Source organism: Engraulis encrasicolus, chromosome 10, assembly GCF_034702125.1.
Source record: "Engraulis encrasicolus isolate BLACKSEA-1 chromosome 10, IST_EnEncr_1.0, whole genome shotgun sequence".
In the NCBI taxonomy this organism is placed as follows: Eukaryota; Metazoa; Chordata; class Actinopteri; order Clupeiformes; family Engraulidae; genus Engraulis; species Engraulis encrasicolus.
In genome coordinates this window covers 3,597,634-3,625,179 of record NC_085866.1, presented here as the reverse complement: position 1 = coordinate 3,625,179, position 27,546 = coordinate 3,597,634, and the positions used below count along the sequence as shown (strand labels likewise).

The 27,546-nt window shown below is 44.3% G+C and overlaps 1 protein-coding gene across 1 annotated transcript; it reads left to right on the top strand.

Annotated features, from left to right (window-relative positions):
- On the top strand, nucleotides 1-23,017 carry LOC134456411 (zinc finger protein OZF-like). Its single transcript, XM_063207774.1, has 6 exons — nucleotides 1-667; nucleotides 998-1,016; nucleotides 1,482-1,576; nucleotides 22,057-22,189; nucleotides 22,358-22,627; nucleotides 22,774-23,017. The coding sequence occupies exons 1-6, from the start codon at nucleotides 1-3 to the stop codon at nucleotides 23,015-23,017; spliced, it is 1,428 nt and encodes a 475-aa protein (XP_063063844.1).
- The last annotated feature ends 4,529 nt before the right edge of the window (nucleotides 23,018-27,546 follow it).

The window sequence follows — 27,546 nt, the reverse complement described above, 5'->3', positions numbered from 1 at the left end:
ATGGGAGCTCTCACGAAACACCAGGCGATCCACTCAGAGGTAAAGCCATTTCAGTGCTCTGATTGTGGAAAGACTTTTAGTGCAATGTCCAGTCTCAAGAGACACAAGAGGATCCATTCAGTGGAAAAACCATTTCAGTGCTCTGATTGTGGAAAGACTTTTAGTGCAATGTCCAGTCTCAAGAGACACAAGAAGAAACACTCGGATGAAAAACCATTTCAATGCTCTGACTGTGGAAAATGTTTTAGTCACACTGGTGACCTCAAGAGACACAAGAGGATCCATTCAGGGAGAAAACCATTTCAGTGTTCAGATTGCGGAAAGAGTTTTAGTGAAATGTCCACTCTCAAGAGACACAAGATGGTCCATTCAGGGGAAAAACCATATCAGTGCTCTGATTGTGGAAAAAGTTTTAGTCGAATGGGCAATCTCCGACAACACCGGATGAGACACTCTGGTGAAAAGCCATTTCTGTGCTCTGATTGTGGAAAGCGTTTTAATCACACTGACGACCTCAAGAGACACAAGAGGATCCATTCAGGGGAAAAACCATATCTATGCTCTGATTGTGGAAAGAGTTTTAGTCAAATGAGCAATCTCAATGTACACCGGAAGACACACTCTGTGGAAAAAACAAATCAATGTTCTGATTGTGGAAAGCGTTTCAGTCGCACTCACGACCTCAATAGACACAAGAGGATCCATTCAGGGGAAAAACCAGGCCCGTCACTAAGTTTGAGAGACAGGGGGGGCTTAGCCCCAGAGGAAGAAAATGGGTGCGCATAGCGCGCACCAACATTTTTTCACCTCACCTGCTAAGGTTTTGTCTATGAATTCATTATTTTAAGAGCAAAGAAATCCCGTACACTGTCCATTCCACCAACAAACTTTAATACATTGTTTTGGTCATCCGACCTTCTTCATGTTGCATTAAAGTTTGCTGGTGGAATGGACAGTGTGCAGGATTTATTTATACTTGAATGACAACCCCACCAAGATAACACACCTGCCCAATTGTCTTGAACAATTATTTTAAGAGCACCATACCGATTTTTAAACACTAGTTACAGTGAATTTTTGTTTTAATTCACATTTTAATGAACATTCCTTATATGTAAGCTGAACAAAAAATGTTTCAACTGATTACTTTATGTACGGAAGTTAAAATGATAAAAATGCAGAGAGCATAATTTACACAAGGACTAGGAACTTTAAGGAGTTACTAACGGCACGTCTCCAGGAGAAGCAGTGGTCAGGAAGCGATTCATTCAAACAGATTCCTTACTTGGAGTCCCTGGCAGATATTAGGAAATTTTTACTACATTAGTAGCTATTTTAATCAGTTCATGTGTGTTTTCAAACTGTTAAGACAAATACAAAAGCTCAACTATAATTTCAAGACAATGTCAAATGGCTAAAGCCCCCCTAAAATAGGCCTCACGATGGCCCTGGGAAAAGCCATATCATTGCTCTGATTGTAGAAAGAGTTTTAGCCACATTGATGGCCTAAAGATACACGAGAGGATCCATCCAGGGGGAAAAACATTTCAATGCTCTGATTGTGGAAAGAGTTTTAGTAAAATGAGTCATCTTGAGAGACATCAGATGACACACTCAGGTGTAAAACCATTTCAATGTTCTGATTGTGGAAAGAGTTTTAGTCAAATGAGTCATCTCAAGACAAATCAGATGAAACACTCGGGTGAAAAAAAATCGGACAGAATGTTAGTGCTGTCACTGTGGGAAAAGTTTTATTGAAATCGGACGTCTCAATGTACACCGGATGACACATTTGGGTGAAAAACCATTTCAGTGTTGTGACTGAGGACATTTTTTCAATCTAATTGGTATCCTAAAGAGACACAAGAGGATCCACTCTTTTGGAAAGTCGGGAGCGGTCCTATGTTCCCCGGGTCCTATGTTCCCCTGTCTTTGTATGGGAGCGGGGAACATAGGACCCTTTTTCTAAAAAAGGGTTCTATGTTCCCCGCATTGTACGTTTCCAAGTTTTCCAATTGTGCCCTTCCCAAAACTATCCCTAAACCTAACCTGTCCGAAATGCAATGTGCCTGATTTGTACATTTGTGCCCTGACCAAAACTATCCCTAAACCTAACCTGTCTGAGGTGCAACAACAACCTGCGCTTTGCCATGCGGCAGCAGTCTACTTGGAAGCAGCGGTGAACATAGAACCCTTTTTTGAAAAAAGAGTCCTATGTTCCCTGGTAGAGGGGAACATAGGACTCGGGGAACATACAGTAGGATCTGGGGAACATAGGGACTACCCCGGAAAACCATTTCTATGTTCTGAGTGTGAAAAGAGTTTTAGTCAAATGGGCCACCTCAAGGAACACCAAACAGTTAATTCAGGGAGAAAACCATTTCAGTGCTCTGACTGATTTAGCAGAATGGAATATCGCAAGAAACACCAGGTCATCCATTCACGTGAACCAGCATTTGAGTGCTCTGACTTTTGGAAAAAGTTTTAGTCGATTGGGCCCTCTTACGTCACACTAGAGGATTCATTCAGGTGAAAAGCCACTTTTTATTCTGAATGTGGAAAAAGCTTTCAACACAAGTTCAGACTAAAAACTGACACAGAATGCCTTCAAGAGAAAAGCCCCTTTGAGTACTCTCAATGTGGAAAGAATTTCTAGTCAAACAGTCCCATCTCAAGAAACACCAGAGGATTCATGCAGGGTCAAAAGCTTGTTGATGTATTAAGTAAAAATGACAATGAATTAAATCGTTAACTGCAGAGGTTATGAAAATCAATGTTTACTACTTTAGGGCGGTCATGGGTGAGCGGTTACGGCATCAGACTTGTAACCCAACGGTTAACGGTTCGACTCCTGACCCGCCAGGTTGTTGGGGGGAGTAATTGATCAGTGCTCTCCCCCATCCTCCTCCATGACTGAGGTACCCTGATCATGGTACCGTCCTGCCGAACTGTTCCCTTGGGGCGCAATTGGGGGCTGCCCCCTTGCACGGTTTAGGCATAAATGCAATGTCATTGTGTGCAGTGTGCAGTGAACACTTGTGTGCTATGGAGTGCCATGTCACAATGACAATGGGAGTTGGAGTTTCCCAATCTGCTTTCACGTTCACTAATCATGTTGTTGCGCATAGCCAAGTTATTTTTCACAGCTACCCAGATCTGACTTCTACCAGACATTTACATTCAAGGGATAATTTAAATAGAACCTGTTTGACAATGTGTAGTAGACCATATCTCACCCATGACATCATGCTGCTATGCATCAACATTTAGGAGCAGATTATAATAAAGGCTAACTGATGTCTCCATCTGCTAAAGGTTATAAAGCCATTTCTAAATAATTGGGACGTATGAGAACCACAGAGAGTGCCATTATCAGACATGGAGAAAACAGGGTGCAGTGGTGAACATCTCCATGAGTGGCTGTCACACTAAGGCTCTGATTACATGAATTCATTTCATTATTTTGCCATGTCGGCATATTGCGAACTACTTACGTTTACACACAAAGTTTCTGTCTTCTCCATAAAAAAACTACTCTCAGCCTGCCTCTCCGTATTGTCCACAGGGATGAAGGAACATCACCTTCAGCTAAACCTCACTAAAACTGAACATCTATCATTCTCTGACAACAGCCTCTTCTCATGCCACTTCTCACTGTTCGATATGAAAAAGATCAGACCGTACCTGACCCAATATGCCACTCAGCATTGGTCAAAGGCGTCTGCTAATTGTAAAGTAATGTCATATACTGTATATGCGGATCGGCTGATTTACTAGTCTGTGCTAGCTGAAGTGAAACACACCTGTTTGTTTATCTTCGCAGCACTCAGAGCTAATGGTAAGGAGAGGGACCAGTTGGTATTTAATCCCTCAGAAGGAGTTAGCTCTCTCTCTCTCTCTGCCCATTTTAATAGCAGTCTGGTTTGTGGTCCTGAGCTGTGCTCTTTGCTCTTCCGACGAGTAAGTTTTGTTTTCTACTTACATTTTGTATTTTATTTTATTAATTTCATAGGCTTGTAACATTTTAAAAACTTCAACTTTATTTTGTTTTATCTTGTTATTTGCTCACTTGGACTGCGAATAAAACACCAACCTTGCACCGGAGTTGCAACCTTTGGCTGTGTCATGATTTTGTCACAGAACCCATATGACCTATGGGTTATCATATCACCCATAATGATAATGGGTTATCATAAGCATTTATGTATGTGTCGTACCATTTTAGAAAGAGTTATTTAGTAATATTGTGTAAATGCCTGAAACACCCCTGCATTGTGTGCACTGTGGTATGCTCCGCCTGAGTGTACAGGTACTGTTCATAATGATGCCAGTCTCATTGCTCTGTAAATAACTCCGCCGTATGAGTTTGTACTTTTGAACTATTATTGTGAGCCTTTGGCTAGTTAAAGTTTGTGCATTTTGCTTTGATTTATGGTAGCCTATTTATTTTTCTGTTCTGTATTTTTTTGTGTGTTTTATACATAGTCTTTATATATATATTTCTACTAGTGCTGTCAATCGATTAATTTTCGATTTTTTTGTCACGATTAATCACATAAATGCCTGAGTTACCTCGCCATTAATCACATTTTAATCACATAATTATATCTGATTGAAAATCATTTTAATAGGCTGCAGATACAGGGTGGCAGTAGTCCAAGTATTGTCTTGTAGTCAGTGGTAGTCAGTGCAGGCCATTGCACCCTGACATACAGTACAGTTCACAGTGATGCGTTAAAGCCTTACAGTTAGTGATGAACCTCGGGGCACCCCAATACACAGAGTCAATCTTACTCAGATACTGAGCTGAGGCATTCATTTACAGCAGGTCTGCATTGTCAAAAATTAATACTAAAGTTGCAGAGACAGCTGCTTCTTAACATGAAAAACAGAATTTATTTCTAAATTAAAATCTAGTTTTAGTTTGAGTTTCCTCACAAGATTTCCGGCTTTGAACGTCAAAGTGTCATCAAGCAATATACCAAGATAGCTGCTTGGGAATGCAGTTCTGCCAAGTTCTATATTGCCATTACTTACTTGTGGAACTTGTGGAACTGCTTCACTTGACAAGGCAAGGGTACATGTGACTGCAGCCAGTAAGAGTATTTTGCTACATCTTTACTAATTGTGTTCTGTAAAAGAAATTGTCAATTGTGTGTATCTGTGTTCATGCTCTAGTAAAGTCAGCTGTAGTATTGGGAAGGCGTCAGGTGAGCAATTATCAGGGCCACACCCACAGAAACTAGGTATTGTTTTTCTAATTGCTGGGGGCAGTGCATCTCACTTCAGCCCAAGAGTTAAATAGCCAGACTAAGTGCTAAGGTGTAGGACAAGCCTGCTTCACTTGACAAGGCAAGGGTACATGTGACTGCAGCCAGTAAGTGTATTTTGCTACATCTTTACTAATTGTGTTCTGTAAAAGAAATTGTCAATTGTGTGTATCTGTGTTCATGCTCTAGTAAAGTCAGCTGTAGTATTGGGAAGGCGTCAGGTGAGCAATTATCAGGGCCACACCCACAGAAACTAGGTATTGTTTTTCTAATTGCTGGGGGCAGTGCGTCTCACTTCAGCCCAAGAGTTAAATAGCCAGGCTAAGTGCTAAGGTGTAGGACAAGCCTGCTTCACTTGACAAGGCAAGGGTACATGTGACTGCAGCCAGTAAGAGTATTTTGCTACATCTTTACTAATTGTGTTCTGTAAAAGAAATTGTCAATTGTGTGTATCTGTGTTCATGCTCTAGTAAAGTCAGCTGTAGTATTGGGAAGGCGTCAGGTGAGCAATTATCAGGGCCACACCCACAGAAACTAGGTATTGTTTTTTCTAATGGCTGGGGGCAGTGCGTCTCACTTCAGCCCAAGAGTTAAATAGCCAGGCTAAGTGCTAAGGTGTAGGACAAGCCTGCTTCACTTGACAAGGCAAGGGTACATGTGACTGCAGCCAGTAAGTGTATTTTGCTACATCTTTACTAATTGTGTTCTGTAAAAGAAATTGTCAATTGTGTGTATCTGTGTTCATGCTCTAGTAAAGTCAGCTGTAGTATTGGGAAGGCGTCAGGTGAGCAATTATCAGGGCCACACCCACAGAAACTAGGTATTGTTTTTCTAATTGCTGGGGGCAGTGCGTCTCACTTCAGCCCAAGAGTTAAATAGCCAGACTAAGTGCTAAGGTGTAGGACAAGCCTGCTTCACTTGACAAGGCAAGGGTACATGTGACTGCAGCCAGTAAGTGTATTTTGCTACATCTTTACTAATTGTGTTCTGTAAAAGAAATTGTCAATTGTGTGTATCTGTGTTCATGCTCTAGTAAAGTCAGCTGTAGTATTGGGAAGGCGTCAGGTGAGCAATTATCAGGGCCACACCCACAGAAACTAGGTATTGTTTTTCTAATTGCTGGGGGCAGTGCGTCTCACTTCAGCCCAAGAGTTAAATAGCCAGGCTAAGTGCTAAGGTGTAGGACAAGCCTGCTTCACTTGACAAGGCAAGGGTACATGTGACTGCAGCCAGTAAGTGTATTTTGCTACATCTTTACTAATTGTGTTCTGTAAAAGAAATTGTCAATTGTGTGTATCTGTGTTCATGCTCTAGTAAAGTCAGCTGTAGTATTGGGAAGGCGTCAGGTGAGCAATTATCAGGGCCACACCCACAGAAACTAGGTATTGTTTTTCTAATTGCTGGGGGCAGTGCGTCTCACTTCAGCCCAAGAGTGAAATAGCCAGGCTAAGTGCTAAGGTGTAGGACAAGCCTGCTTCACTTGACAAGGCAAGGGTACATGTGACTGCAGCCAGTAAGTGTATTTTGCTACATCTTTACTAATTGTGTTCTGTAAAAGAAATTGTCAATTGTGTGTATCTGTGTTCATGCTCTAGTAAAGTCAGCTGTAGTATTGGGAAGGCGTCAGGTGAGCAATTATCAGGGCCACACCCACAGAAACTAGGTATTGTTTTTCTAATTGCTGGGGGCAGTGCATCTCACTTCAGCCCAAGAGTTAAATAGCCAGGCTAAGTGCTAAGGTGTAGGACAAGCCTGCTTCACTTGACAAGGCAAGGGTACATGTGACTGCAGCCAGTAAGTGTATTTTGCTACATCTTTACTAATTGTGTTCTGTAAAAGAAATTGTCAATTGTGTGTATCTGTGTTCATGCTCTAGTAAAGTCAGCTGTAGTATTGGGAAGGCGTCAGGTGAGCAATTATCAGGGCCACACCCACAGAAACTAGGTATTGTTTTTCTAATGGCTGGGGGCAGTGCGTCTCACTTCAGCCCAAGAGTTAAATAGCCAGGCTAAGTGCTAAGGTGTAGGACAAGCCTGCTTCACTTGACAAGGCAAGGGTACATGTGACTGCAGCCAGTAAGTGTATTTTGCTACATCTTTACTAATTGTGTTCTGTAAAAGAAATTGTCAATTGTGTGTATCTGTGTTCATGCTCTAGTAAAGTCAGCTGTAGTATTGGGAAGGCGTCAGGTGAGCAATTATCAGGGCCACACCCACAGAAACTAGGTATTGTTTTTCTAATTGCTGGGGGCAGTGCGTCTCACTTCAGCCCAAGAGTTAAATAGCCAGGCTAAGTGCTAAGGTGTAGGACAAGCCTGCTTCACTTGACAAGGCAAGGGTACATGTGACTGCAGCCAGTAAGTGTATTTTGCTACATCTTTACTAATTGTGTTCTGTAAAAGAAATTGTCAATTGTGTGTATCTGTGTTCATGCTCTAGTAAAGTCAGCTGTAGTATTGGGAAGGCGTCAGGTGAGCAATTATCAGGGCCACACCCACAGAAACTAGGTATTGTTTTTCTAATTGCTGGGGGCAGTGCGTCTCACTTCAGCCCAAGAGTTAAATAGCCAGGCTAAGTGCTAAGGTGTAGGACAAGCCTGCTTCACTTGACAAGGCAAGGGTACATGTGACTGCAGCCAGTAAGAGTATTTTGCTACATCTTTACTAATTGTGTTCTGTAAAAGAAATTGTCAATTGTGTGTATCTGTGTTCATGCTCTAGTAAAGTCAGCTGTAGTATTGGGAAGGCGTCAGGTGAGCAATTATCAGGGCCACACCCACAGAAACTAGGTATTGTTTTTCTAATGGCTGGGGGCAGTGCGTCTCACTTCAACCCAAGAGTTAAATAGCCAGGCTAAGTGCTAAGGTGTAGGACAAGCCTGCTTCACTTGACAAGGCAAGGGTACATGTGACTGCAGCCAGTAAGAGTATTTTGCTACATCTTTACTAATTGTGTTCTGTAAAAGAAATTGTCAATTGTGTGTATCTGTGTTCATGCTCTAGTAAAGTCAGCTGTAGTATTGGGAAGGCGTCAGGTGAGCAATTATCAGGGCCACACCCACAGAAACTAGGTATTGTTTTTCTAATGGCTGGGGGCAGTGCGTCTCACTTCAGCCCAAGAGTTAAATAGCCAGACTAAGTGCTAAGGTGTAGGACAAGCCTGCTTCACTTGACAAGGCAAGGGTACATGTGACTGCAGCCAGTAAGTGTATTTTGCTACATCTTTACTAATTGTGTTCTGTAAAAGAAATTGTCAATTGTGTGTATCTGTGTTCATGCTCTAGTAAAGTCAGCTGTAGTATTGGGAAGGCGTCAGGTGAGCAATTATCAGGGCCACACCCACAGAAACTAGGTATTGTTTTTCTAATTGCTGGGGGCAGTGCGTCTCACTTCAGCCCAAGAGTTAAATAGCCAGGCTAAGTGCTAAGGTGTAGGACAAGCCTGCTTCACTTGACAAGGCAAGGGTACATGTGACTGCAGCCAGTAAGAGTATTTTGCTACATCTTTACTAATTGTGTTCTGTAAAAGAAATTGTCAATTGTGTGTATCTGTGTTCATGCTCTAGTAAAGTCAGCTGTAGTATTGGGAAGGCGTCAGGTGAGCAATTATCAGGGCCACACCCACAGAAACTAGGTATTGTTTTTCTAATTGCTGGGGGCAGTGCGTCTCACTTCAGCCCAAGAGTTAAATAGCCAGGCTAAGTGCTAAGGTGTAGGACAAGCCTGCTTCACTTGACAAGGCAAGGGTACATGTGACTGCAGCCAGTAAGTGTATTTTGCTACATCTTTACTAATTGTGTTCTGTAAAAGAAATTGTCAATTGTGTGTATCTGTGTTCATGCTCTAGTAAAGTCAGCTGTAGTATTGGGAAGGCGTCAGGTGAGCAATTATCAGGGCCACACCCACAGAAACTAGGTATTGTTTTTCTAATGGCTGGGGGCAGTGCGTCTCACTTCAGCCCAAGAGTTAAATAGCCAGGCTAAGTGCTAAGGTGTAGGACAAGCCTGCTTCACTTGACAAGGCAAGGGTACATGTGACTGCAGCCAGTAAGTGTATTTTGCTACATCTTTACTAATTGTGTTCTGTAAAAGAAATTGTCAATTGTGTGTATCTGTGTTCATGCTCTAGTAAAGTCAGCTGTAGTATTGGGAAGGCGTCAGGTGAGCAATTATCAGGGCCACACCCACAGAAACTAGGTATTGTTTTTCTAATTGCTGGGGGCAGTGCGTCTCACTTCAGCCCAAGAGTTAAATAGCCAGGCTAAGTGCTAAGGTGTAGGACAAGCCTGCTTCACTTGACAAGGCAAGGGTACATGTGACTGCAGCCAGTAAGTGTATTTTGCTACATCTTTACTAATTGTGTTCTGTAAAAGAAATTGTCAATTGTGTGTATCTGTGTTCATGCTCTAGTAAAGTCAGCTGTAGTATTGGGAAGGCGTCAGGTGAGCAATTATCAGGGCCACACCCACAGAAACTAGGTATTGTTTTTCTAATTGCTGGGGGCAGTGCGTCTCACTTCAGCCCAAGAGTGAAATAGCCAGGCTAAGTGCTAAGGTGTAGGACAAGCCTGCTTCACTTGACAAGGCAAGGGTACATGTGACTGCAGCCAGTAAGAGTATTTTGCTACATCTTTACTAATTGTGTTCTGTAAAAGAAATTGTCAATTGTGTGTATCTGTGTTCATGCTCTAGTAAAGTCAGCTGTAGTATTGGGAAGGCGTCAGGTGAGCAATTATCAGGGCCACACCCACAGAAACTAGGTATTGTTTTTCTAATTGCTGGGGGCAGTGCGTCTCACTTCAGCCCAAGAGTTAAATAGCCAGGCTAAGTGCTAAGGTGTAGGACAAGCCTGCTTCACTTGACAAGGCAAGGGTACATGTGACTGCAGCCAGTAAGTGTATTTTGCTACATCTTTACTAATTGTGTTCTGTAAAAGAAATTGTCAATTGTGTGTATCTGTGTTCATGCTCTAGTAAAGTCAGCTGTAGTATTGGGAAGGCGTCAGGTGAGCAATTATCAGGGCCACACCCACAGAAACTAGGTATTGTTTTTCTAATGGCTGGGGGCAGTGCGTCTCACTTCAGCCCAAGAGTGAAATAGCCAGGCTAAGTGCTAAGGTGTAGGACAAGCCTGCTTCACTTGACAAGGCAAGGGTACATGTGACTGCAGCCAGTAAGAGTATTTTGCTACATCTTTACTAATTGTGTTCTGTAAAAGAAATTGTCAATTGTGTGTATCTGTGTTCATGCTCTAGTAAAGTCAGCTGTAGTATTGGGAAGGCGTCAGGTGAGCAATTATCAGGGCCACACCCACAGAAACTAGGTATTGTTTTTCTAATTGCTGGGGGCAGTGCGTCTCACTTCAGCCCAAGAGTTAAATAGCCAGGCTAAGTGCTAAGGTGTAGGACAAGCCTGCTTCACTTGACAAGGCAAGGGTACATGTGACTGCAGCCAGTAAGTGTATTTTGCTACATCTTTACTAATTGTGTTCTGTAAAAGAAATTGTCAATTGTGTGTATCTGTGTTCATGCTCTAGTAAAGTCAGCTGTAGTATTGGGAAGGCGTCAGGTGAGCAATTATCAGGGCCACACCCACAGAAACTAGGTATTGTTTTTCTAATGGCTGGGGGCAGTGCGTCTCACTTCAGCCCAAGAGTTAAATAGCCAGGCTAAGTGCTAAGGTGTAGGACAAGCCTGCTTCACTTGACAAGGCAAGGGTACATGTGACTGCAGCCAGTAAGTGTATTTTGCTACATCTTTACTAATTGTGTTCTGTAAAAGAAATTGTCAATTGTGTGTATCTGTGTTCATGCTCTAGTAAAGTCAGCTGTAGTATTGGGAAGGCGTCAGGTGAGCAATTATCAGGGCCACACCCACAGAAACTAGGTATTGTTTTTCTAATTGCTGGGGGCAGTGCGTCTCACTTCAGCCCAAGAGTTAAATAGCCAGGCTAAGTGCTAAGGTGTAGGACAAGCCTGCTTCACTTGACAAGGCAAGGGTACATGTGACTGCAGCCAGTAAGTGTATTTTGCTACATCTTTACTAATTGTGTTCTGTAAAAGAAATTGTCAATTGTGTGTATCTGTGTTCATGCTCTAGTAAAGTCAGCTGTAGTATTGGGAAGGCGTCAGGTGAGCAATTATCAGGGCCACACCCACAGAAACTAGGTATTGTTTTTCTAATGGCTGGGGGCAGTGCGAGTCACTTCAGCCCAAGAGTTAAATAGCCAGGCTAAGTGCTAAGGTGTAGGACAAGCCTGCTTCACTTGACAAGGCAAGGGTACATGTGACTGCAGCCAGTAAGTGTATTTTGCTACATCTTTACTAATTGTGTTCTGTAAAAGAAATTGTCAATTGTGTGTATCTGTGTTCATGCTCTAGTAAAGTCAGCTGTAGTATTGGGAAGGCGTCAGGTGAGCAATTATCAGGGCCACACCCACAGAAACTAGGTATTGTTTTTCTAATGGCTGGGGGCAGTGCGTCTCACTTCAGCCCAAGAGTTAAATAGCCAGGCTAAGTGCTAAGGTGTAGGACAAGCCTGCTTCACTTGACAAGGCAAGGGTACATGTGACTGCAGCCAGTAAGTGTATTTTGCTACATCTTTACTAATTGTGTTCTGTAAAAGAAATTGTCAATTGTGTGTATCTGTGTTCATGCTCTAGTAAAGTCAGCTGTAGTATTGGGAAGGCGTCAGGTGAGCAATTATCAGGGCCACACCCACAGAAACTAGGTATTGTTTTTCTAATGGCTGGGGGCAGTGTGTCTCACTTCAGCCCAAGAGTGAAATAGCCAGGCTAAGTGCTAAGGTGTAGGACAAGCCTGCTTCACTTGACAAGGCAAGGGTACATGTGACTGCAGCCAGTAAGAGTATTTTGCTACATCTTTACTAATTGTGTTCTGTAAAAGAAATTGTCAATTGTGTGTATCTGTGTTCATGCTCTAGTAAAGTCAGCTGTAGTATTGGGAAGGCGTCAGGTGAGCAATTATCAGGGCCACACCCACAGAAACTAGGTATTGTTTTTCTAATTGCTGGGGGCAGTGCATCTCACTTCAGCCCAAGAGTTAAATAGCCAGGCTAAGTGCTAAGGTGTAGGACAAGCCTGCTTCACTTGACAAGGCAAGGGTACATGTGACTGCAGCCAGTAAGAGTATTTTGCTACATCTTTACTAATTGTGTTCTGTAAAAGAAATTGTCAATTGTGTGTATCTGTGTTCATGCTCTAGTAAAGTCAGCTGTAGTATTGGGAAGGCGTCAGGTGAGCAATTATCAGGGCCACACCCACAGAAACTAGGTATTGTTTTTCTAATTGCTGGGGGCAGTGCGTCTCACTTCAGCCCAAGAGTTAAATAGCCAGGCTAAGTGCTAAGGTGTAGGACAAGCCTGCTTCACTTGACAAGGCAAGGGTACATGTGACTGCAGCCAGTAAGTGTATTTTGCTACATCTTTACTAATTGTGTTCTGTAAAAGAAATTGTCAATTGTGTGTATCTGTGTTCATGCTCTAGTAAAGTCAGCTGTAGTATTGGGAAGGCGTCAGGTGAGCAATTATCAGGGCCACACCCACAGAAACTAGGTATTGTTTTTCTAATTGCTGGGGGCAGTGCGTCTCACTTCAGCCCAAGAGTTAAATAGCCAGGCTAAGTGCTAAGGTGTAGGACAAGCCTGCTTCACTTGACAAGGCAAGGGTACATGTGACTGCAGCCAGTAAGAGTATTTTGCTACATCTTTACTAATTGTGTTCTGTAAAAGAAATTGTCAATTGTGTGTATCTGTGTTCATGCTCTAGTAAAGTCAGCTGTAGTATTGGGAAGGCGTCAGGTGAGCAATTATCAGGGCCACACCCACAGAAACTAGGTATTGTTTTTCTAATGGCTGGGGGCAGTGCGTCTCACTTCAGCCCAAGAGTGAAATAGCCAGGCTAAGTGCTAAGGTGTAGGACAAGCCTGCTTCACTTGACAAGGCAAGGGTACATGTGACTGCAGCCAGTAAGAGTATTTTGCTACATCTTTACTAATTGTGTTCTGTAAAAGAAATTGTCAATTGTGTGTATCTGTGTTCATGCTCTAGTAAAGTCAGCTGTAGTATTGGGAAGGCGTCAGGTGAGCAATTATCAGGGCCACACCCACAGAAACTAGGTATTGTTTTTCTAATTGCTGGGGGCAGTGCGTCTCACTTCAGCCCAAGAGTTAAATAGCCAGACTAAGTGCTAAGGTGTAGGACAAGCCTGCTTCACTTGACAAGGCAAGGGTACATGTGACTGCAGCCAGTAAGAGTATTTTGCTACATCTTTACTAATTGTGTTCTGTAAAAGAAATTGTCAATTGTGTGTATCTGTGTTCATGCTCTAGTAAAGTCAGCTGTAGTATTGGGAAGGCGTCAGGTGAGCAATTATCAGGGCCACACCCACAGAAACTAGGTATTGTTTTTCTAATTGCTGGGGGCAGTGCATCTCACTTCAGCCCAAGAGTTAAATAGCCAGGCTAAGTGCTAAGGTGTAGGACAAGCCTGCTTCACTTGACAAGGCAAGGGTACATGTGACTGCAGCCAGTAAGAGTATTTTGCTACATCTTTACTAATTGTGTTCTGTAAAAGAAATTGTCAATTGTGTGTATCTGTGTTCATGCTCTAGTAAAGTCAGCTGTAGTATTGGGAAGGCGTCAGGTGAGCAATTATCAGGGCCACACCCACAGAAACTAGGTATTGTTTTTCTAATGGCTGGGGGCAGTGCATCTCACTTCAGCCCAAGAGTTAAATAGCCAGACTAAGTGCTAAGGTGTAGGACAAGCCTGCTTCACTTGACAAGGCAAGGGTACATGTGACTGCAGCCAGTAAGTGTATTTTGCTACATCTTTACTAATTGTGTTCTGTAAAAGAAATTGTCAATTGTGTGTATCTGTGTTCATGCTCTAGTAAAGTCAGCTGTAGTATTGGGAAGGCGTCAGGTGAGCAATTATCAGGGCCACACCCACAGAAACTAGGTATTGTTTTTCTAATTGCTGGGGGCAGTGCATCTCACTTCAGCCCAAGAGTTAAATAGCCAGACTAAGTGCTAAGGTGTAGGACAAGCCTGCTTCACTTGACAAGGCAAGGGTACATGTGACTGCAGCCAGTAAGAGTATTTTGCTACATCTTTACTAATTGTGTTCTGTAAAAGAAATTGTCAATTGTGTGTATCTGTGTTCATGCTCTAGTAAAGTCAGCTGTAGTATTGGGAAGGCGTCAGGTGAGCAATTATCAGGGCCACACCCACAGAAACTAGGTATTGTTTTTCTAATGCTGGGGGCAGTGCGTCTCACTTCAGCCCAAGAGTTAAATAGCCAGACTAAGTGCTAAGGTGTAGGACAAGCCTGCTTCACTTGACAAGGCAAGGGTACATGTGACTGCAGCCAGTAAGTGTATTTTGCTACATCTTTACTAATTGTGTTCTGTAAAAGAAATTGTCAATTGTGTGTATCTGTGTTCATGCTCTAGTAAAGTCAGCTGTAGTATTGGGAAGGCGTCAGGTGAGCAATTATCAGGGCCACACCCACAGAAACTAGGTATTGTTTTTCTAATTGCTGGGGGCAGTGCATCTCACTTCAGCCCAAGAGTTAAATAGCCAGGCTAAGTGCTAAGGTGTAGGACAAGCCTGCTTCACTTGACAAGGCAAGGGTACATGTGACTGCAGCCAGTAAGAGTATTTTGCTACATCTTTACTAATTGTGTTCTGTAAAAGAAATTGTCAATTGTGTGTATCTGTGTTCATGCTCTAGTAAAGTCAGCTGTAGTATTGGGAAGGCGTCAGGTGAGCAATTATCAGGGCCACACCCACAGAAACTAGGTATTGTTTTTCTAATTGCTGGGGGCAGTGCATCTCACTTCAGCCCAAGAGTTAAATAGCCAGACTAAGTGCTAAGGTGTAGGACAAGCCTGCTTCACTTGACAAGGCAAGGGTACATGTGACTGCAGCCAGTAAGAGTATTTTGCTACATCTTTACTAATTGTGTTCTGTAAAAGAAATTGTCAATTGTGTGTATCTGTGTTCATGCTCTAGTAAAGTCAGCTGTAGTATTGGGAAGGCGTCAGGTGAGCAATTATCAGGGCCACACCCACAGAAACTAGGTATTGTTTTTCTAATTGCTGGGGGCAGTGCATCTCACTTCAGCCCAAGAGTTAAATAGCCAGACTAAGTGCTAAGGTGTAGGACAAGCCTGCTTCACTTGACAAGGCAAGGGTACATGTGACTGCAGCCAGTAAGAGTATTTTGCTACATCTTTACTAATTGTGTTCTGTAAAAGAAATTGTCAATTGTGTGTATCTGTGTTCATGCTCTAGTAAAGTCAGCTGTAGTATTGGGAAGGCGTCAGGTGAGCAATTATCAGGGCCACACCCACAGAAACTAGGTATTGTTTTTCTAATTGCTGGGGGCAGTGCTCATTGAGTGGCACATACGCCCATATTAGGAAAGTAAGTGCGCTTCCAGCGGCAGCTGGGCAGCGGCAGCCCTCCTCGTGCTAAGACCGACGAGTGACAAGACAAGCAACTCTACCTGTGCAACTCCACCGAAGCAACGACACGTAAGGCACATTTTTTTTCTCACTGCTGACCTACATTGACAATGTGTTTCCAGAGAATCCCAGTAATCTGCAGAAGGCGCAGGCCTTTCAAACCCTCCAACCAACGCAGAAACCTGGCCAACCTTCAGCCACTACAACCGAACACAACTTCAATCACCTCCTTCACTGTTGGTCTCTGGAACTGCCAGTCAGCTGTCAACAAAGCAGACTTTATCTCTGCTTATGCTAGTAGTCTCTCTGTTGACCTGTTGGCACTAACAGAAACCTGGTTGAAGCCTGAAAACACAGCCACTCCAGCAGCACTCTCAGCTAACTACTCATTTTCACACACCAGTCGGCTGAAGAAAAGAGGAGGCGGAACAGGGATCCTTATCAACAAGCATTGGAGCTATGCCCCCCTGCTGCCTGCCAACAACTACAGCTGCCTGGAATACCATGCAATCAAAGTCACAGCCCCAATCAAGGTGTCTGTACTTGTGATCTACCGTCCCCCAGGAACACTGGGCGACTTTATTGATGAATTGGATACGCTGATCTCCTCCATCACGGACCTAGGCGGCCCCCTACTTGTCCTCGGCGACTTCAACATACATCTAGAGAAGCCGTATGCCACAGACTTCAAGGCCCTGATGAACTCATTTGACATTCAACTAGCCAGCTGCCCCCCGACACACAAGAGTGGTAACCAGCTCGACCTGATCATGACTAAGGACTGCCAAGCGGACAACATCAAGGTAACACCAATGCATGTTTCAGACCACTTTTTCCTCCATTTCACCACCTCCCTACCCGACCCTACACTCACCCCCCCTCCCTTGGTCACATATAGGCGGAATCTACGCAACCTGTCACGCACTAACTTTGCATCAGTGGTGGCAGATGCCTTGCCCTCAGCAACTGTGCTCTCCTCACTCGATGTTGACACTGCTACAGATTCGCTCAGCTCCACACTGACCTCCTGCCTCGACAACCTCTGCCCACTAGTCACTAAACCTGCAAGACCTTCACAACCGCGACCATGGCTGACAGAGACCATCCGAGCTCTACGTACCACCCTCAGAGCGGCAGAAAGGAAATGGCGCAAAACCCGCAACCCATCTGACCTCGAAAAACTTAGATCTCTACTAGCCTCCTTCTCCGCCTCTGTAACAGCTGCCAAGACGACCTACTACAACGACAAGATCAGCAACACTACAGACCCACGTAAGTTGTTTTCTACATTCAAGTCACTGCTCAACCCTCCCCCCCCTCCTGCACCCATAGACCTTAACCCGGACAACTTTGCCACCTTCTTCACGGAAAAGACGGCAAATATTAGCAAGCAATTCTGTGAACCACCCTCCCGCCCAGAAGACACCCCCCTGGAAAACACGGCGACTCCTGCAACACTTCATGAATTCACTCTGCTCTCTGAAGAAGACGTTTCCAGACTCATCACAAGAAGCCGTCCCACTACCTGCCTACTAGACCCAGTGCCCACGAACCTTCTTCAAGACATTGCCCAAACAGTGGTCCCAGCAATCACATCCATCATGAACTCCTCACTCTCCTCCGGCACTGTCCCCTCCGCCTTCAAACAAGCAAGGGTGACACCACTACTGAAGAAGCCTACATTGAACCCTGCTCATGTCGAAAACTACAGACCTGTCTCACTGCTTCCCTTCCTATCCAAGACGCTAGAAAGGGCAGTTGCAAAGCAAGTCACCAACTTCCTAAACCAGAACGGATTACTTGACCCAAAACAATCTGGTTTCAGAAGTGGACATTCAACTGAAACTGCGTTACTCTCAGTGACTGAAGCTCTAAGGACTGCAAGAACGGAAGGACTATCCTCGGTCCTCATACTACTAGACCTATCTGCAGCCTTTGACACAGTCAACCACAAGATCCTCCTGAGGATACTCACAGCCATGGGAATCACAGGCGTTGTCCACTCATGGTTCAACTCCTACCTCTCTGGACGCACCTTCAGTGTGTCATGGCAAGGGAAGCTGTCTACGACTCACACCCTCTCCACAGGCGTACCCCAAGGATCAGTGCTGGGACCCCTTCTGTTTGCAATATACACGTCCTCCCTGGGACGTGTCATTCAAACACATGGGTTCTCCTACCACTGCTATGCTGATGACACCCAGATGTACCTGTCGTTCCGTCCAGAGGACACCACGGTTTCGGAACGCATCTCTGCCTGCCTCACCGACTTGTCAACATGGATGAAGGACCACCACCTACAGCTGAACCTGGCCAAGACAGAGCTCCTGGTGATCCCAGCTAAAGAGCCACTCAGTCACAACATCAACCTCAAGATAGGCTCCACCATCGTGACCCCAAGCAAAGTCGCCAAAAACCTTGGCGTCATGATTGATGATGAGCTGTCATGCTCCAACTACATCAACTCGGTCACCCGGACCTGTCGAATCCAGATGTCCAACGTACGGAATATCAGACCTGTGCTGACACAATATTCTACACAACGACTGGTCCAGGCCACGGTCCTGTCCCGCGTTGACTACTGCAACTCACTCATGACAGGTCTACCTGCTTGTGCGCTAAAGCCTCTGCAGATGATCCAGAATGCGGCGGCACGGTTGATCTTCAATCAACCCAAAAGGACCCATGTTACTCCTCTATTTATTGAGTTGCACTGGTTACCGATCGCCGCCCGGATCAAGCACAAGGCATTGACCCTTGCCTACAAAACCATCACAGGAACGGCCCCAGCTTATCTGAAGGACCTACTAACGCCTTATGTTACTGGAAGAGATCTGCGCTCATCAAGCACAAGCCGTCTGGCTCTGCCATCCAGTCGCTCTAGGTACTCCCAGTCAAGATTGTTCTCCGTGGTGGTTCCCAAGTGGTGGAACAGTCTCCCAGAGGCAGCAAGACTAAGCACCTCTCTTGCAGCCTTCAAGAAACAACTAAAGACATTCCTCTTTCGAGAGAATCTACTAGACTAATGATTGAACTGGCCTTGCCCCAGGGCAGAATCCTGACATTATGTTTAGTTTAGTTTAGTTTGTGAGTGTGTGTTTGTGTGTGTGTGTTCTCATTACTTCCTCTTTATTAAAAAAAAAAAAAAAAAAAAAAAAAAAAACTAACCCCTCTTTGTAATTGCACTTGTTGTTCTGTATATCTCCTGTGCACTTTGTATTTGCTTGTGATGTTGGCTTGATTATGTCCTCTTCTGAAAGTCGCTTTGGTTATAAAGCGTCTGCCAAATGCAATGTAATGTAATAATAATGTAAATGCACTTGTGGAAAGCTGATTGGATCATGACTGGGTCAGTAATAATGGGAACAGAACACCTGCCATCTAGAACATCTGCAGAGACTGGAGAACATTGGTATTGGGTTCAACCATATCAGCATTTCTCAATTAGTCTGACAATCCAGCCCCTGTGTGTCTCAAAACAATTAGGGGTACCAACCAAGCTATGGCCTGCAAGCCAGTCAAGTAGAGGCAGATGCAGTGTGGCTGTGTCTTCTCTGGGTGTCTGGCGCCACCTAGTGGATCAATCATAACCACACTGGTCGTCTTTCCATTCGGCCCATCAATTAATTTATTTCAATTCAGTTTCAGTTCATTAGGGACCATGGACAATTAAAACGTAAATGTTGTCATGTTATGCTCTACACCAGAGCTAGCCTCAGTCTAGTTTACATCTGTAGTCCCTGGCAGGACGTTAAACATCCTGGGATGTGCACAATCTACACCTTCAACAGGACATAACACATCAACATATGAACATGCACATAGATAGGTGACAATAAACAAATCACTCACAAGAGAGCCCCTGGACCAGCTAGTCACACTGCACATAGATAGGTGACAATAAACATGGATTGAGGAGGAGATGTCCTTTGTGGGGACCTCCACTCATCCTCCACATCTCACCTGGGACCAGCTAGCCACACTGCCGAACTAACAGCAGGCCCCTCTCTCTGGGAATGGAGCCACTGTTGGGGTGTCCTTCACCCAGAACTGTCTGACCAACCCCACCATGCTCCAAAGATAGATACCATGGGATTGTGCACTATGCTGGTCAACCTACTGGTAAGAACAACACCATGCCATTTCAATGTAAAACACAACACAACAATCAAAATCCAAACATATAGACCTATATCTTTTAGTGAAGGCCTAGTCACTAGTGGTTGACAGTATATTTTTACAAACATTGGCGACGGCTAATACTACACCACGCCTTTCACAACACTCATTTACTGATCTCTGATATCCCATACATGTTGTGAATAAATATACTTTTGTTTAAAACGTACAAATTGGTGTGGTCTCCCTCCATGTTGCCTCTGTAACCAAGTGGACCTTTAGGGGATGACCCAAAATAATAATGATCAAGTTGGAATACCTGCAATCAGGGCTCTAAATTAACTTTTTCCACCACCAGCCAATTTGGCTAGTAGACCTTTTTTCTTACCAGCCAAACAGGACTTCAACTAGCCATTTTTTAATCTTGCCAAAATAGGCTATGCGTTAGGCTAGTTGTGTTTTTTTTACATTATTATTATTATTATTATTATGGTTATTTTATTCAAATGTCCACAACACATAAACACTATAGGCCTACATACTAGGTCTATAATAAGCATATTATATATACTTTTTAAACTTCTTATTCTTATTTTTACCTCTGAAAACAATGAATCACATCACACAAGCCACACACACAACAGACCTTTAAACCAAACACACAGCCAGGAGGAGAGGAGAGGTCAACACACACACGCGCACACACGTTGTGCAATAATGGATATGATGTCGTGTGTGCCGTGTGTTTATGTGGCCTAGGCCTACAATATGACGCTATAGGCACCATTATTTCCTCCAGGAGCTCTTCTCTACCATGCGCAACAAAATAACAAGAAGCCTACGCTATGTTTAACTAAAAGCAAATAATATCACGGAAAAGTTAGCTTCCTTTGTTATTTCCATAGCGTAGGCTACGTAGCGCACGTAGCCTACTCGCACGGGCATAAGGTCTGCCCTTCTTTCCGATGGCGTGGGCTTTCCAACTTAGTTGCGCCAGGACTTAAAACATTTCAGACGACAACTGACAGCTACGCTCACACTACTCTGACAGCCCGTTCTCCTCCTCGGCCCTTGTCGCAATTTCGTTCCACAACACTCCTGTTTTTGAAACTCTTCGGTCAGGTCCGAGCAGATTAAAAAGGCAGCCTGCTAGAGCAAGGTGTGTCGGTGTCGGTGAATGCTAATAGTAACAGTAGGCCTAATAGTGGCGTTAAAAGTGGTGGAGCGAAAGCGACAGGAGCAGGGGAGAGTTGCCTGTCAAAATACAGTAGTGTGAGCGCACAAGAGCTCTGAAATGCATTCTGTCCTGGCGCGCGCAACAGCAGCATGAAGTGGCTGCTGCTTCGGAAAGCTCACGGTGGGGTGGGGTCATGACGGGAGTGTTTATGGGTAATGTAGGAAATCTTGCCGTATCGTTGTCATACAAGCCGCCGTTTACCGTTCACACTGTAGGCTACTCGGGCGCTACTAGCCAAATGGGCGGGTAGATATTTTTTTCTACCGGCCAAAATTAATTTTTACCCGTGTTTGGCGGGTTGGCGTGTGTTAATTTAGAGCCCTGCCTGCAATTACACGACTACGCCACTAGGGGAATTCCGCCCCTAGAAATATTTGTGGACAAAGGCAAACACAGGTTCTGACAGACTGGGACAGAGACGTGGATTTCTTGTTGCAAAAGTAAAATGATCTTTCTTTATTTATACAAATTATACAAAACACATTAAATATCCACACCGCCAACATAAAATAAAAGACAGACAAATAGTCTAGAGATAGATCTAAATGATGGCAGGGTCAGGCTAACAGGGCAGGCTGTCAGTTAAGGATAGAGCTATGTGTTGTTCACCACTCGTGCTCAGAAACAAATGGCCTATGTTGGAGCACACAGCACGCACGGTACACACACACACATAGGCGTAGGCCTACCAGTTAAGCAAGTGATTCAATCAGTATGGCTACCCACGCTAAGCAAATGATTCAATCAGTATGGTTACCCACTACACAGGTGAGAATTCATGTCACACGTCTAAGGTACTAATAATACACTAGAGCTCTGTACTACAGAAACAAAATACAGAGAGTATGGCGGACGGACAAAATAAAACAAAAACAACAAACAGAATGCTAAAATCACTATGGGCAAAACAGCGGTGAACAATATGACCCTCAATGGTACCCTCTCAACACAGGTGGATACGGCGCACAACAGACTCCGTGTGCCAAGGGGGATCACCTGGCTACCCTTAAACCTTCACAGAGGGGGCATGCGGGAGGCTGGAAACAGTCGGACCTCAGCCTACCCAGCAATCACACACGAACAGCGTAGAACACAAACAAATCCCGGGAGAGTTCCAGCGAGTCTACCCATTCTGGCTGTTTTTATAAAACTGATGCCCTAGCCACCACTAACTGGCTAGCCAATCAGCGGATGGAAGCCATCAAGGGACAATCTTGTTTTAACAGTGACAGTCCCACCTGTTACACCTCCAGAAACGAGCCAGTGACACAACAGGACAACAGGTATGGCTTTGTCTCTATTGCAGCTGTAAGTGTCCAGACTCCAGCACCACGGCAGTACCTTCATTCTTCCTCTGCTACTTGTCAGATGCAGGACCCCGGTCTTCCAAATGTGGCCTCAACCTGCCTGAGTAGCATGAAGAACCTCTCCCCCGTGGCCTCAACCTGCCTGTGTAGCATGAAGAACCTCTCCCCCATGCCAGATGGTACGGCCGCACTGCTGAGCCAGCTCGAACCCCTAAAGTTTGTGGGGAATTTCAGTCTGCCTGCAGACATTTTTCGTGGGCACCAGAACAACATGAGCCTCAAACCAGTCCAGACGCTTGGCATCATGGCACGCGGAGGACTAACTGCTCCAAGGGTCGACGTCATGTTGTTCACTTCTGCAGCTCAGTGAGCCTCTCCACTGGGGCCTTTGGTGCAGCCCCAACTCACCCTCAGACCTCTGGCTGTCACTGCACCAGAGAAGACCTGCTGACCTCTGGCTGTCACTGCACCAGAGAAGACCTGCTGACCTCTGGCTTTCACTGCACCAGAGAAGACCTGCTGACCTCTGGCTTTCACTGCACCAGAGAAGACCTGCTGAAGGTGATCGAGCCAGTCAGCAAGCTGCCCAGTGAACTAGACCAATAGTTTTCTGTTGCTGCCAAATCTGGTCCTCTTTTATAAACTTTATAACACCAATAGGCAATCCAGTGAAAACATTCCCTGTCTAAGGCTTGCATTCTGCAAGATGTGTCTGAGGGTGGGTATTCGACTATTTTAATTAGTTAAGAGCAGGGCTGAAATAAACCCTCCCAAGAGGAACATAATGATTTTATTTTCAACATAAATATTGTTTATCTGGTCTGAGAATGTTCCTGCCTTTATTAGTGATATCATTGGAATAATTTGGTCCTATAATGAAATAGATATATAATCCTTACATACTAGAAGAGGCCTATTTTTTGGGCTTAACCTCTCTACTACCAGTCAGCCCACTGTATGGAGTCGATGCAGCAGTAGAAAAGTTCTTGGTTGAGCCAGAACTTGCAACATCCCATTTGCACCTTTCCCCTTTTTATTTTGGCCTTATTTATTTATTTATTTCAAAGATATTTTTATGGGCTTTTTTGGGACTTTATTTTGGATAGGACAGTGAAGGTGCGACAGGAAGAGAGTGTGGAGAGAGATTGGGTAGGATTGGGAAACGACCCCGTCCGGACTCGAACCAGGGTCCCCATGGGCATGCAAGTCCAAGTGTGGGGGCTTAGGGCCTTATTTATTTTTATTTTTATTTTAACACAACAGTGAGCATGTAGTTAAATCCCTTAAGGGTTGGCTATGAAATTGTTCAAATAATGATAGCATTTTTCCAATCTTGGTGTAAGTTTAGGAGTTAACGATGATGCTGAGTCAGTCGCTGTCTTTTCTCTTTGGTTTCACATTCTCTGTCCATCGAAGAAAACTAAGAGAAGAGAGAACCAACCCCCAATGGCTATGTCCAACTGAGCACCATTAGATGTGTGAATGATGTCCATACACAGGGGACTAGTTCCCATGAGCCTTTGCCTGACTAGTTTACATTCCAATTGGTGGTGCATTTAAGGGAGCTTTTGGTGAAACTTCTGTACAACAGAGGAAATCTTTCTGGTCTTTCTCAGAAAAATTCTACTATATATTTTATATTATAGTTTACTCTGTTGTGTTCTGTTCACATACCCACTGTATGACTAAGACCAGTGTAGATCATCCCTCCCCCTTAAATTAACCCCTCCACCCAACCCCCCTCAACGACTGTGCCAACCTTCACCTCTCCACCCAACCCCTCAATGGCTGTGCTGACGACCTGAGACCCACCAGAGGTGTGAATGGCATCCATACACATGGGATTCATTCCCACAATGCTTTGCGTATCTAGTTTCCACATATTGGGGTCTGTAGCAACCCAATGTAAGTAGGCTGCCGGATGTGAGTGCCCGGATATCCGCCCGAGTATTTGCATGCATTTGCATTCATTTCCACCATCAGGAATGCTTTGCGGTACCACAGCTACCCTATGTGAGTCGCGCTGTGTCGCCTGACTGTCCCTTCTATAGGCTAATATGATTGTAGCCTACCGTAACAACTCGGCCTCGGCCCCCGCCGCAAATATCCACCACAGCACGGGTCCTCTGGTGTTGTGACCGTTTTAGGATCTTTTTTTCATATCCAATACTTGCACATTAAGAGTCACAATTCCATCATGGATTTTTAAACGATATGTGCGAATGCAGTCATTTTGAATTTAGGGTGACCAAACCATGCAATTTCATGAAGAACGTGCATCACATTATTTAAACAGCTCTTGTAAACAGTTATCCTGAGTGCTCGTGTCTTTTTGGAGATCGGAGGCTTGATGAGCAAAGAGATGGGAGAGAAATTACTTGTGCGCGCGCACACAACTCTGCACCACCGGACACAAAGTTACTGGCTCCAATATTTCAGTGTCCCGTTTGATTCTGTACTGACACTTTTAAGTTTACGTAGCACAATCAAATGAATAGGCTATGTCTAAATTATAGACTCTAGTCTCCAATGTACCTAATTTCACGTGTTGTTGGCATCACCAAATAATCTGCACAATATGCGGCATAACTTTTCGAGTGCTAGGCCTACATTTAGACCGGGTAAAGTATCGAGCATGGTCTGTCCCTTCAATAATAATAAGAGTGTCTCGTAACAACTCGGTCTCGGCCCCCGCCGCAAGTATCCTCCACCACGAAGGTCCTGTGATGTTGTGACCGTTTTAGGATATTTTCATATAATACAGAAATAAGAGCGTGCGCGCGCGCCTCTGACTTTATCTAGACACGGAGGGAGAATGGCTCCAATATTTATATTCATGTAATAGGGTGAAGGTGTAGATTTCACCCAAAGGGTTCCCATGCAGGGTTTCACCAAAAGAATCTTCCGGGAGGCAGGTGGTTAGAGTTGAAAATAGAAAGTTGGCTTTATTTACAATAAATATTAAAATAAATGAAAGACAAGACAAGTGAAAGACCGAGGGTATCTGGGTAATAGTCTCTTCGTTTCAATTTCGTACAGTGGGCCCCCACTACCACAATTAACTAGGTGACCTCCCCAACTATAGCCCAGCCTATAGTGAAAACACTGCACTCAGATGAAACCACAAATCGACTACCGAACTACGGTTTTGTAGTACACACAGCAAACTCACAGCAAACCAAACATGCGCTTTGTTCACACGCCAGTAACTCGTGAAACACAAATGGACCTTGCTGTAGGCACAATTGAAAGGCAGTTGTACACGTCACTATACCCAGAGCCTCGGTTTAAACAGAAAACAAAATGAGGAAAAATAAAATAAACATGAAGTACACTTGGCCACAAACAGGTTAAAACTCACACGGCTTGGAGGCGTGCTTACAGGGGACTGAACTGCGCGTAAAGCGGCAGTAAATGACTGGCATACGCCGAGAGGGGAAAGAGGCGGCACAACACTCAAGCAGGTGCCGCTGGAATTAAACCACACACATACTGTCAATACACACAATGAAATAACATGAATACAAGTGACATTTGAAAGAGGTGCAATGTGATTTAACAATCTGTACCTGTTACAAGGGACCGTAGCACGCTGTGGATACAGGCACGTCAACCCAGCGCGCAATCACTCTCCTGTTTTAAATACAAATGTGGACGTTAGTTACGCTACAATCACTCGCAAATGGTAAGGGGGAACTCAGTATATCTCGTAAAACAACTACCTGTTGCCGACTCGTTTGCCGAAGCTGGCATCACATTCACACAGGGGCAGGAGGCACTGTGAGGTGCCTTGGGGAGGATAGGCCGACAGCTTCGCTTTACGCTCTCCTTCGGAGCGACGAAGTGAGGGTCACAATTTCTTCTAGCTTTTGTGGAACTTCCTACGCAGCCTTAAGCCACGGCAAGGGCATCTATGCCCACTTTTAGTTTCTGTGCAAATTACTTCGAAGCCTTAAGCCACGAGTCGGGCAGTTATGCCCTCCATCAAACTACCCTGTAGCCATCGGCTACAGTTCGCGCATCCTCTGGCGCGCCGTGTAAGATCCACACTGAAGCCATTTCTCGGCTCTCTTTATCTTACACCTGTGCTCCTAGGTTCCGGTTTCAGGAACGCTGTCAATTAAAATCGGTGCTCCCTCCGCTGGGAGGGAGTGCGTGTGTGCGTCAACGTGTGTATGTGTGTGCATTAACGCGTGTAGGCCATTGTAAGCATCAACATAAAAACAATAAACACTACATCCGGTCACATCCATTATTCAGCGCCCAGTTTCATTCTGCACTGACACTTTTAAATGTACATGGCACAATCAAATGAGTAGGCTATGTCTAAATGTACTAGGCAGGCTCTAGTCACCAATCTGGCTTTGTTGTTTCGGCATCACCAATAATAATGGCACAATATGCGGCATGGTTTCGCGTGTTGTTTTTGCACCACCAAATAATAACTACACAATGTAATAATAACATAATAATAACATAATGTAAGGAGTAAAACTCAGAAACTTCCCGAGTGCTAGCTACGTTTAGACTGGGTAAACTCGTGACTTTAATGCCTTCCGAAACGGGCTATTCCAGTGTCTGTGGTAGTGCATCTATTTTAGACTATAGTCTTGTGCAAAACTTTTTATTTAACATTGCGAATGTGCAGGATGATTTGCGTAGACACGCACGTGCTTCAGAGCAGAACTGTGCAAGGTGGCTGCTGCAGTTTTCAGCTCAGTCCTCCTGGATAATAAAAACAAAATAATACCGACGAGAAAGTAACGCCGTTATCTTTTGATGGATTCCCTTTGGGTGCTCGGTTGAGACAGTTTAATTTTAACACCCAAATCAATTCGGTTTTAAGTTATAAGTTAATTTTATTAATTTGTTTTATTATTATTTTTATGTTATTGGTCACCGGGCCTATTCTTTTGATTGGGAGATCAAGGAACTTTCTGGTGTCGCCGAAACGGCGATGTGCGGTGGGCTCTTTACGCACGGCACCTATGTCCCTTCCATCTTCAGTCAGACTCAAATCGGACCGAAATCAAGTAGCTAAGGTTAAACTGTCGTAAATACACAACCGAAAGCGAGTAGCTGAGGTAAAATAGACGTAAATACTCGGGCGGATATCCGGGCACTCACATCCGGCA